At 44.7% G+C, this 12,913-nt stretch overlaps 1 protein-coding gene across 1 annotated transcript in view; it reads right to left on the bottom strand.

The window, feature by feature from the left end:
* The window catches only part of LOC137347995 (potassium voltage-gated channel subfamily H member 4-like), a 152,446-nt gene that overhangs the window by 9,483 nt on the left and 130,050 nt on the right, over window positions 1-12,913 (bottom strand). Inside the window, exons 14-15 of the mRNA XM_068013067.1 lie at window positions 10,201-10,307; window positions 1,520-1,596 (exon numbers count right to left, since the gene is read on the bottom strand). Of these exons, the coding sequence (XP_067869168.1) occupies window positions 1,520-1,596; window positions 10,201-10,307 (184 nt within the window). The remainder of the gene's footprint in view (window positions 1-1,519; window positions 1,597-10,200; window positions 10,308-12,913) is intronic.

Raw genomic sequence — 12,913 nt, 5'->3', positions numbered from 1 at the left:
CCCTACCACTGACGTAAGGCTCACCGGCCTATAATTTCCTGGATTATCCTTGCTACCCTTCTTAAACAAAGGAACAACATTGGCTATTCTCCAGTCCTCTGGGACCTCACCTGTAGCTTGGATTGGTGGAGGATGAAGGTGGCATGGCAGCTGCCAGGAAAGCGAGCGCACACATGGAGGTAGCTCTTGTGTTTGCAGACAACTGGACGTTGAGGGAGTGGAAGACCTTCCTGTTGATGGATCTCACTGGCTGGTCACTGGGAGCCTTGATGACCACATGGGTGCAATTGATGCCCTGCACCTGGGGAATCCAGCAATGGAGTCAAAACCCAATGCCCTCTGTTCCTGTGCAGGCCCATCTGCGTCAAAGTGGATGTAGTTCTCCGCCCACCTGACTATGGCATCCGTGACTTGCCTGATGGCGTGATGAACTGCTGGCTGCGAAATGCCATCTAGGTCCGCAGTTAATCTCTGGAATGACACGGCTGCATAGAAATTCAGAGCGACAGAGACCTTGACAGCTGCAGGTAAGAGACTGCCATGGAGTCAGTGAGGCCTCAGGTCATTGTTGATCAGAGCACAAAGGCCCGAGATTATCTGCCTGGATAGGTGCCGCCTCCTACGGCACAGGTGCTCTGTCATTTGCAGTTAGCTTACTCTTGGGCAGTAGACCTGATGTCTTGGGTAGTGCCTTCTTCCCCTTGCAGCCTCCTGCTGTGTTCCTTTGACTTTCTGCTGAAGCTCATCCTAGCCGCTCTGTCCAATGTCAAAATAGCCTGTTCCCATCTGAACTCCTTCAGGTGGGCTTTGTATGTTCATCAGGCCTTCCCCTGCCAATCCCAGCTGCCACAATGATACCAGTGGGCTCACATCCCTCTCCAGATTCCTACCACTCACCACTGAGAAAAGCATGTCTTACAGCTCCAGTAATGGCTACTCTGTGGCACTTTTGGAGCAACTGAGCTTTATTTTGTGCCTCTGCATCATGTTAATCAGCCCCCATTGCCCTCATGTCCCTCTGCATTATTCACAGCTTCTACACCCTGCCGTATTCCAGACATGGCGTTCTCCCAGTGCCCTTCCTTTGAAATCCCAAACTGCTGCTGAAAAGCCTGTTAATGAGCTCAACAGATGGTTAGCTGGAGATGTGCGGGCTTGCTGTTCCCTCCCACCTGGCCTCCCTTTAAAAATAGCTTCAAGATCCGGAGGCGGTGGGACCCTGCGCTGACCTCCAAGGACGTGATCTTCAAACCTCGCGCGGACCTACTTCCGCTCCCAATGGGCTTTGAAAATCCGGCCCAAGGACTCAGGCGTCAAAGAGCAACCTGTATTTATTTTTTAAGAGCAGCTTGAAGGTTTGGTCCATTTATGACTACAGTCATTTTCATGCAGTGCATCTTGAAGTAACAAGGGACTCAATATTGGGGTACTAACAGTCAAATGGCACAGTAAACAACTTATTACAGATAATTCAGCAGTGATAAAATGCAATGACATAAGAGTTTTCCACATACTTTACCTCGTGGTTAAGTCTGCAGATATTCTGTTTTATTTCCTGTGCCTCAGCTGCTGCAGCTAGATTCACCTGAGATGCAGCTGTCAACAAAAAAGATGGTATTATTAAAAGGGACTGAAGAGAAATGGGGAAAAAAGAATTAGAGAGGGGCCACAGAGGAGGCTGGAAGATATAGCATAATTGTCTGAGAAAACTGGAGATTATCGATTTTAATTTGGGCGAATTTGCAGTTTGGTGTCTTTATTTCTAGAGAAAAGCCACCTTTGGTGGCTGACTTAGTCACAGGTGCACCATTGCGGGCGCAGAGGCGAGAAAGGGGAACTGGCTAGGAACCTGGTGGATGACATCATCCCAACAGTTCATCATCTTTCTGTGACGTCTGCACAGAAGGGGGCAAGCATGAGAAGTGCCTGTCCCCACTTCTAGCAGCATTTTGTATGGTTGCCAAAAGAGACCAAAGCCCTACTGGAATGTTGCCAGGGCCACAGAAGAGAGTGGGAACCAGAGGCTGGAATACTGAGAAATAAAGCAAAGAAAGCATTGCTGATGATATACAAATGCATTGTGTTTTGAAATAAGATTCTTCTGCATGCTGTTTTAATGCCTCTACTGAAATCATGGACTTACAAATGCAACTATCTTGAACAGTGATTTTCAGGCTAAACTACTGGAAAAATACATTTCAATGCAATTTGCCTGGTTGTATTAAGGAGCTAGGAAGGGAAGACTCCGATACAAGTTTTGTGAGGTGTTATGTCAGGTTTTGGTGATAACTGCAACTTAAGATTTAAGGAAGAATGCTTATCCAGCCAAGGATTAGAGTGGTATTTTCTTACTGAATTCAGGGGTTGATCAAATATAAAGCCAGCCAGTAACACTGGCAACAGAGCATTGGACTCTCTACTTAAATTATGTGGATAGTAGACATGTGTCATCACTTACCAGAGGCTTGATGGGGTAGATGCTGGGAGGATGTTACTCCTGTCTGGTGAGTCTAGAACTAGGGGTCACAGTCTCTGAATAAGAGGATGGCCATTTAGGACCAAAATGAGGAGAACTTTGTGGAGTTTGCAAGTTCTCCCTGTGTCTGCGTGGGTTTCCTCCGGGTGCTCCGGTTTCCTCCCACATGCCAAAGACTTGCAGGTTGATAGGTAAATTGGCCATTATAAATTGCCCCTAGTATAGGTAGGTGGTAGGGAAATATAGGGGACAGGTGGGGATGTGGTAGGAATATGGAATTAGTGTAGGATTAGTATAAATGGGTGGTTGATGTTCGGCACAGACTCGGTGGGCCGAAGGGCCTGTTTCAGTGCTGTATCTCTAAACTAAACTAAACTTTCTTCGCTCAGAGGTTTGTGAATGTTTGGAATTCTCTATCCCAGAGGGCTGTGGAGGCTTAGTCATTGAGTATACTCAAGACAAGAGATCGATAGATTTTTGGATACTAAAGGAATCAAGGGGTAAGGGAATACTGCAGGAAGGTGGAGTTGAGGTAGACGATCAGCTATGATCTTACTGACTGGTGGTGGAGGCTTGGAGGGCCAAATGGCCGACTCCAGCTCCTTGTTCTTATGTTCTTAGCCTGCTAACCAGAGGCAGCAGTTGGGGCTTTTAGAGTTCCATATTAAGAGGAAAAAATTCAAATTCATGTTGCCTGCTAGCAGATTGCAAAGCAGCATCGACAGCAGCAACAGAGATCATTCTATCATCACCGCTGGGAGATTTAATAGAGAGGGGACAATGTGGGCAAAACCTAATCATTGGTTGTGACTCCCCACAGGACACGTTCCTACTTTCAGCTCGATTGTCAGGAAGAGGTGTAGAAAGGAGTGAAGGTGTCAAGACGAGAAAGAAAACATTGAGGAAAAGACAATATGCAAGGCCCTCATTACTCACCTAGCAGTGAAGCATATGAGGGAGTTGAAAATAGAGTGTTATGCTGATTGAGTTAGACAAAAAGGGCAGCACAGTGGCGCAGTGGTTAGCACCGCAGCCTCACAGCTCCAGGGACCTGGGTTCGATTCTGGGTACTGCCTGTGCGGAGTTTGCAAGTTCTCCCTGTGACCGTGTGGGTTTTCGCCGGGTGCTCCGGTTTTTTGTCCGATATTGCTTTCAGAATTATTGGACTGTAAAAGTTAAGAGCCTCAAAAAGAGTAAAACATTGCAGATCATTGCCAACTGGATCAGGTACATGGTGGATAGCACATTATTCCTCCTGTCTTATGTTTCTCCTCCCATTTTTATACTAATAGCATATGAGACAAATGAATGGATTTGTTTAATTCCTAGAACATTAAGTACAAGAAACACGGTGTAAAGTAACAGGCAATGTACTTTACATCAATCTTTTGAGTAAAATAGCACCTGTCTTCAGAAAACAATATGCTTTGCTTTCTCATAACATGATTTATGATTTTTATTATTTGTAATCATTTTCTTCCAACCATTAGAATTTATATTCACAGCACTCTATAAATCTGCTTGCCATTTACATGTCCTGCAAGTGATTCCATAAGGACAATCTTAATTGTTTTAATGGATGATGTAAAATAACTAATGTGTCCTGGAATGGAGGATGGGAACATAAACAACAACAACTTGCATTTATATAGCACTGTTAACATAACAAAATGTCCCCAGGCACTTCACAGGACTGTAATCAAACAAAAATTGACACTGAGCCAAAGAAGATCACATCAGCACAAGGTGGCCAAAAGCTTGGTCAGAGGTCGGTTTCAAGGAGCGTCTTAAAGGAGGGCAGAGCATTAAAGAGATGTATCAGTCTGAGCCATTGCTTTGTTTTTCTGGTTCTTCTGCAGCTTTCAAAAATTACTGATGTCAGACTGTAACATGCGCTTCTCAATTGTGCTGAAGTGGGTGTCTTTTGATGTCTTGTCACATGCTTAATTAGGCCTCAAAATCCTCAGTCAAATCAACTCAGTTTACCAGAATGCTGCATTTCAATTGCCACATTCAAATTAAATTAATATATTTTTACTGCCCTGTTAGCATAATGGGTGTAGCTCCTAAGTACAGAGAGAACGAGGTCATGGGATTGTTATCCTGGCTGATTTGGCTGGGGTAGCTGCCGAGCTGCTACAATTGGCTGTTGCCCAGGATAGGGAAGAGACAAGTATGCCAAGATTCCTGCTCTCAGTTGCTAACCAGTGACCTGTATTGGAAAGCACACCAATTTGGACTTCTAACCCCTCCACCTCTCTAATGATGACATTGAATGAAAATGGTAGTGTTTGCATGCAGCAATTGTTACATGCGCAGCACAGTGTTGCACTATGCTCCCTTGACTGGGAGAATAATGCACTCTTTTAAAAGGTTTTCATAATATGTGTTAAAAGTTCCCAGAAGGTACAATGGGCACTCTTAAAGTGAGACTTCGTACTATTGCTATCCTACACTCTTGCCTCTGAGTCAGAAGTTTGTCAGTTCAAGTACCACTTCTAGACTTGAGCACAAAAATCTAGGCTGACTCTCCGGTGCAGTACTGATGGAGTGCTGCACTGTCAGAGCTGCCATCTTTTGGATGAGACATTAAACTGAAGCCCTGTGCCCTCTCAGGTGGGCGTAAAAGATCCTTTGGCACTATTTTCAAGAGGAGCAGGAGAGTTATCCTTGGTGTCTGTTCAATGTTTTTCCGTGAATCATCACAAACAGATTATCTGGTCATTATCACTTTGCTATTTATGGGAGCTTGCTGGGCAGAAATTGGCTGCTGCTTTTCCTACGTTACAGCAGTGACTGCACTTCAAAAGTACTTCGTTGGCTGCAAAGCACTTTGGGTTGTCCTGTGGTCATGAAAGGCCCTATATAAATGCAGGTCTGTCATTTTTACACCAGGTACAAACTCAAAAGACATGCTGTGGCCCTTTACTACAATTGATCATCAGATCAGGTCGAGATATCTGTAATACTGATAGGTTTTGCATCAATTCACACTCAAAATCATTTTGCTTCAACACAAAAATGGCAACATAACTGCAAATTGAGCCAAGCATTTGTTTGTATTTTTATTCTTATCGATTTTAAACATAATAGATTGGCGATCTATAAGTTGCCAGGAAAAGGCAACTTTGAAAGTGTTCCACACTTCAAAACACAGTGGAATATGCCCACCTACAATACTCTTAAAGGACAGCTGTTGGCTCCAATTAATTTCTGCTTCATACACAGAGTACTCTTCCACTATCTGCTTCCCAGCACTAATTAAATTTATCAGTTCATCGAGACACTGCTAACAACTTTCAAAGTGGATGCTTCCCTTTACTGAGCAGCCATCCATTCTTGCAGAGAATTAGCAGCCTAGAGGACATTAGCAGCTCTTCTTGTCACAACGTCTTGCTCTTTGTTGAGATTATACACAGATCTAGAAGTTCTGTGTATTGTGAGCAGTTTTGCTCATTAAATAAAGATGAAGATTTCCTCTGACTGCTCAGTGCAGTGAAATAATAAGATAGTGTATTCATGAATGCATTTATCAGAGAATTTTACAGCACAGAAAGAGGCCATTTGGCCCTTTGTGCCTGTACCGGCTTTTTGAAAGAGCAATCCCTCACTCCCCTGCTCTTTCCCCAGAGCCCTGCAAAAATCTTTCCTTTTCAAGTCTATATCCAATTTTCTTTTGAAAGTTATTATTGAATCTGCTTTCACTGCCCTTTCAGGTAGCGCATTCCAGATCACAACAACTCATCGCATGATAGAAATTCACTTCCTTTCCTCCTCTGGTTCCTTTCCCAATTATCTTAAATTTGTTTTAATATCTTTGTATATTAATTATTTAAAAAAACAAAATTTTCTTCCCAGCTATTCCCCACATTATTCACCAGGTGAGTGGGTCAACACAAGTCCTAGGCCCCGTCCTGTTCCTCCCCACCACCAGCCACAATGACTTCTTACATCCAGTGCTCAAAGGAAGCCTCCAGCACTCCAAAAAGCACACAAAAACTCTTTACTCACTGGTAAAAATTCTATTTTTACAAACCCTAGTTTAAAAAAAAAATGCCCACCAATGTCAACATTTCCAGTTTTTGCATATTGTCACCCCTTTTCACTGTTCCTCTCTTGACATATGCTGGATGCAGTTGCATTGGGACTAGCAACTTTCCAATAACCGTCCAAGTGAAGCCAGGCTGTAAGAATTAGTGAACTATTTGGCGCTGAACATCACAGCGGAGTTTGATCCCGTCCTCATCCTTTCTCCATACATTCCTTCCCGGGGGGGGGGGGGAGGGGAATCACTGGATAATATTCAGGAAACCTGGATAATTATTCTCTCCCCAGGCCAAGTTATGGAAGCCAGTTTGATGTCTCCAGTGCTGCCTCATCTGAGATCAGCCCACTCAGCACAGACCAAGATTCAGACCAGGCACTCAATTTACTTTAGCTAACAGTGTAGCATCATCTGGTGGCAAAAGACGGGGGACTGATCTCACTCCAGCAAAGGCTGTTCCTGTGGAAACCATTCCCTTGGAAATTGATCTCCAATGTTGATAAAAAGACAATGAATGAAAAGCAGAAGCTCAAAACTAAATCTTAAAAACAAAGACTCAAAATACTTTACAGCCAATAAAGTACTTTTGAAGTGTAGTCACTGTTGTAATGCAGGAAATGCGGAAGCCAATTTGCGCACAGCAAACTCCCATAAACAACAATTGTGATAATGACCAGGTATCTGTTTCACTGATTAAAAACAAAAAATGCTGGAAATACTCAGCAGGTCTGGCAGCATCTGTGGAGGGAGAAACAGGGTCCATTTTTCAGGCCAGTTAACTTTCATCAGAACTGACCTGAAACGTTAACTCTGCTTCTCTGTCCACAGATGCTGTCAGACCTGCTGAGTATTTCCAAGCATTTTTTGTTTTATTTCAAATTTCCAGCACCTGCAGTATTTTGCATTTATTTATCTGTTTTCAGGGATGTTAGTCGAGGGATAAATATTGGCCAGAATACCAGAGGAACTCTCTGCTCTTTTCCGAAATAATGCCATACGATCTTTTACGTCTATCTGAGAGGGCAGATGGGGCTTCAGTTGACCGTTTCATCCAAAATAAAATACGAAAAGTTAATAAAACTTATTTGGGGTCTGCAAATTCATTTTAGGGCCAGGAGTTGGTCATTTCTAAATTCAACATGCTTTTAATCTCAAGTTTCATTTCCCCACAATCATTAAAACTCCAAATTAGCCCTGGCACAGCCATTATATTTTTCAAATCCTTGCCTGTACAAGACACAGAAAGCTCATTGTATTTATCGGTGAAGGTTTTCTATTTGCCTTACTTGCTTTTATCCAGAAATATCTATAATTCTCTGAATCATCTATATATTGTTCAGAGTTACATTGGGCAGAATTTTTCCAGCCGTTGGAGGTTGAGGGGGGGGTGGGGGGGGGGAGCGGGGAGGCGGTGGTGGGCAGGGCCGGGAAAATATTGGGAAACTGCCTGGGGGGGCTCCTTGATGCAGTCCTGCCCTCGGGGAAGCTGCGGCGGGCTACAAGGCATATGGTCTGCCAGCTCTTTGTAGGCGGGCATCTGATTTGCATAATTAAAGGTTCAATTACAGGCCATTTTACAGGTCCGCCAGCACTTTGTCAATGGCGGGGTAACCTCTTTCCCACCCCCACCCCATCTGCCCGCCCCCACTGCTGTGTGGGGAGGCTGCAAGCTTAATGGAGGCAGCTTCCTAACGGCAGCATGGGGGGACCATCACGGCCCAAAGAGGGGGCCATGAGCGGGGAAGGCAGCCCCTGCGGCCCCAATGATCCCCCTGGAGGGCTTTCCCTTCCGACCTCGGTTCCCAGAATTTTTTACCTGCAGGCGCCCCAGGGTCTCCTGCCAACCATAGCAGCGCCCATCTCAGCCAGCAGTGCTGCTGAGGCTTCAGAGCTGCTGGCCTCTGATTGGGCGGGCAGCATAGAGAGTCCGCCCGCTGTCCTTAATTGGATGGCGGGCCCACAGACGGCCAATTAGGAGGCCACCTGTGGTAAAATTGCGAAGCAGGTCCCCCTGCTGGCAAATGCAGGCTCAGGACCAGCTTTTTGTTCCAACATTGGGGTCTCAAAGCCAACTGTAAAATTCAGCATAATCTTTGTTGCTGTAAATGTTGGTCCTGATATGTTTAGGCTTTATTTACTGATAATAGTTTTGTAAATTAAAATATCATTTTACATCACAAAGGTGGAGGAATTAAAGATATAATGGGTTTCAATTGGGTAAATACAGAGAAACTATTTTCTCTGGTGAGGGAATCCAGAACAATGAGGCATAATGTTAAAATTAGAGCTAGGCCATTCAGAAATAAAGTGAGGAAAGACTTTTTCCAAACTCCCTCTGGGACTCTCTCAAACAGTCGTGTCAATTGAAATTTTCAGGGCTGAAATCAATAAAGTTTTGTTGGGTAAGAGTATTAATGGTTATGATGCAACGGCAGTTGAAGGGAGTTGAGGTATAGATAGATCACATATAGTCTAATTGGATGGTAGAACAGGCTTAACAAGCTGGCTGGCCATTGCATTGCAGTAAGCTATTCACTTTTCTTAAATAATCTGATTTGTATAATGTATTCAGCTGGAGCTTTGGTCACAGCACAGAACATAATCAATCTCAATAGTTTTTTTATTTCAGTTATAGCCAATATTCCCTCTAAGCAGCACAGTGTGTGGTCAATGTAACACTTTTTAATGTATCGTGTAGTGCAGTAAGCAGGCTGTGCGCAACACAGAAAAATTAGAGGGAACGTTGTTTGTAGCTCTTTGAATTACTGTCACTGAAATCTCAATTAAAAATCATGGGTATATGACCTTAGAACTAAATGCTGCTCACAGGGAAGTGTTCCCAAGTTCATTCCTCATACAGCAAGCTGGGTGTAACTGTGCAAGAGAAGCAAAATGAGGATGGCTTCTAGTCAGTGAAATATGTTTAGTTATAGATTAGCTTACTTTTGTACTACATTGCTTGCAAGTTGCTGAATGTAAAACTTATCACGTTCCTGAGTGGTGCTGCACAAAATAACAGCAGCAGTGTTGCATGCATCTGTACAAGTGGGTTCAACACTGGGATTCTACCAATCTACCAAGAAAATAGTGGAGTCATGCCTGTATTGGGGCTCTGCTCTTTTCAGGAATTTCTGACTTGTAAGGACTAGGACTTCCTTACCTTTGTTGTTGAGGGCAGAGTCAGAGAAAGGGACCCCGATGCCAAGAGTTCCCACTGACCTGGCTCTGTCAGGACCTGACGTGGGGCAAAGGTGGGCCCTGCTTGTTGGCCAGGAAATATCCCGAACTCCCAAAGATTAATTATTCTTACCTAGGGGGCCAGAGGATGTGGCCAGTTTTGGGGACCTGGGCAACCACAATCTTCCCAGAGTGGGTGTCAGATTTTTGAGCCACATGGTGGAGGTGGGCACTGGAGAAAGGCCTTTGATGGCACTTGAGGTCACCAGCCTGATGTAAACGAACTGCATCCTACCCAGTGATCCTGCAAATTCTGACACTGGAGGGCACCAGTGGGCACATCAATTCAGCAATGTATCATCCAGTAGCCTCTACATATTGTTCAGAATCGACGTTTGCAATGCTAGTCAAACTTTTTAATGAACAGCTGTTTCTCAACTCTCATTCAAGCTTTCCTAGTTTGGATGAACTTCCCCAATGTAATGTAAATGAGGTGAATTACCTTTCTTTGGAGAGAATTTGGTGGATTTCTGAAAATTCTGATCAACATTAAAGTGAAATTTTGATGTTTCATATGCCTTGCCATCATCTTCAATCCCATCAACAATCCTGCAAAAATAAATGAGCAGGATTAAAATGTAAACATTTTGTTAATGTGATGAATATCTATCACATATTTCATACAGTTACACACAGCAGAGGCTTTTAACTGGTGACTGCACCATTGCCACCTCATTATATCAGGAACTGATTTGACTGAGTATTCCTGGCTGACACCTTGACATGGAGCAAGTAACAGGTTCATCTTTAGAGCTGCATTTGATACGACAGCTCCTGCTGTACTGCTGCTCCATCTCTCTCAGTACCACAGGGTTTGCAGTGCCCTACACTAAACTTTTGCTTTTTTTAAATCTAAAAATTGCTGCTGTAATACTTTTCTTAAAATGCATAGACCAGCTGGAAATATGCTGCACAACTGACATTGCCTTGTGCCAGCCTTGCAAGAGAAAAAGAGAAAAAAGGAATGAGAAAAAGAACAAGAGAAAGAGAAAAAGAGATCGAGAACAATTTGCATTTCTATAGCGCCTTTCATGACCTCAGGATGTTCCAAAGTGTTTTACAGCCAATGATGCACTTTTGAAGTGCAGTCACTGTTGTATTGTACGAAGCACGGCAGCCAATTTGTCCAGAGCAAGCTCCCACAAACAGCAATGAAATAAATAACCATGTTATCTGTTTTAGTGATGTTGTTTGTAGGATAAATATTAGCCAGCACACCCTACTCTTCTTCACAAAAGTGCCACAGGATCTTTTACATCCACCTCAGAAGGCAGATAATTTATGTTAATATGTTATTTCAAAGACAGCACCTCCATAAAATGCAGCACTCCCTCAGTACAGCACTGAAGTATAACCTGTCTCATGTGTTCAAGTCTCCAGAGTTGGACTTGAACCCACAATCTTCTGACTCAGAAGCAAAGGTGTAATCCACTGAGCCAAGGTTGACTCTCAGAAAGAGGAGGGATCAGGTTATGGAACTGGAGCAGTGAGATCATCGCCAGGAACAACAACAGAGTGGGAGAGGCGACCTGGCAGGTGCAGAAAGATGAGAATTGAGAATGACTGAAACATGATATATATCGTCAGTTTTCATAGTAAACCCATCAGTCAATAAAAAAAAATTCTTGGCCTTTCAGTAAGACTTCTGGATTAACTGGTTTATTGCAAAAGCTGTTCTGTTTCTCTCATTCCCAATTCTCTCTTGCTGCCAATTCTGCAGGAGGGGAGAAATTCTGTAGTGAGGACAAATTCAGTGGTTGTAGAATCAGAGAATACTGGAGACTCTGAGTACACATCACAAATTCTTTACAGACGGCAACCAGGAGCTGACCATCCTGAAGCTGCACAGTCCAGTGGGTAAGGAGCCCAAACTCCACCAATAGCTCCTACCAGGCCTACACCTTCCTCTCAGCTCTTCGGGCCGGATCTTGTTCTCAAGCTGACTGCAGGTTTCGTGGCGGGAGCAAAGAGGAGGGGGCCGGAGAATCAGGGCTGAATCACCTGCCAAGGAACTCAACACCGGGAATCCCGGTTCTGATTCTCCCGGGGCGGGATAGGCTGACAATAGCCTTCCCTCCCAAAGGCCAATTGAGGCCTGTAAGTGGCCTATTGCTGGCTACTTAAGGGCCTCCTCCCACCGCCGCTGGGATCTTACCAGCAGTGTGGTGAGGGGGCCACTGCCACATGGGGAGGATGCCTTGGAAAATGAGGCACACTCCCTGCGGGCTGGGATTGGGTCCCTCCTTCGTGGACAATTTGTGGCCCATGGAGGTCCCCCACTGGGAACAACTGTACTTCCTGGGACCCCCGCCCCCTGGACCGAATGTCCACCCCACCCCCTAGCCTCGGGGCCTTCCAGACTGGCCCCAGCGACCCTGCCTCACTTACCTCTTCCCTGAGGTTCTACCGCTGGGCCTGGGTCTGAGAACTGTGCAGTATTGGCAGTGGCCAACACTCCTGGTAGCGTTGCCAATACTGTTGTGCTGTCGGCCCTGTGATTGGCCAACAGCTCTTGGGAGTGGGATCCCCATCCCTATAAAGTCTTTAAAGGAATGGGGATCCCGCCTCCTTAAACTTTGACAGCAAAAGACTGGAGGATCGCTCTGGAGGGGCTGAAAAAATGCAGAGGCGGGGTCCCCCCCCGCCCCCGACTTTTCAGCCCGGCGCTGGGAGCCCTGCCTTCTGCACAACATCCAGCCCTTAGCTTCTATTTTGCACACGCAGTTTCCTAATTTCTGCCACAAGGTTCTCCACTCTTTCACTATTATCTTCCCCTCACTATGAATGATTCAGCATGTTTCCTTCACACGCCCCTCTTTTCTGCTGCCTGATTCCACACCTTCCATTATCCACTAGCACCTCAGACAATTAGGATCGTCACAAGTCATCCAATGCCACATCTCTAGACCTGCTGCTTCCCTGTTGCCCTCTAAAGTATTAAAATATCTCAGTCCGACAAGTGCTGCCCTCATCTTCCTCTAAATGAATTCAGCCATATCCAACTTGTGAAGCCCAATACAATCCTTTGTTGCTTTTTGTTAAATCAGGTTTGGCCTCATCAAGATTTAGGGTGAATATCAATCCTAGGGAAAGAAATATCCCCATGTACATAGACATTGCCAATGCCAGGATAAATTCAGTGCTTTTAACCAATA

The sequence above is a fragment of the Heterodontus francisci genome, chromosome 33 (genome assembly GCF_036365525.1).
Source record: "Heterodontus francisci isolate sHetFra1 chromosome 33, sHetFra1.hap1, whole genome shotgun sequence".
In the NCBI taxonomy this organism is placed as follows: domain Eukaryota; kingdom Metazoa; phylum Chordata; class Chondrichthyes; order Heterodontiformes; family Heterodontidae; genus Heterodontus; species Heterodontus francisci.
The sequence above is the reverse complement of the archived record's forward strand: the minus strand, read 5'-3'. Positions and strand labels throughout refer to the sequence as shown.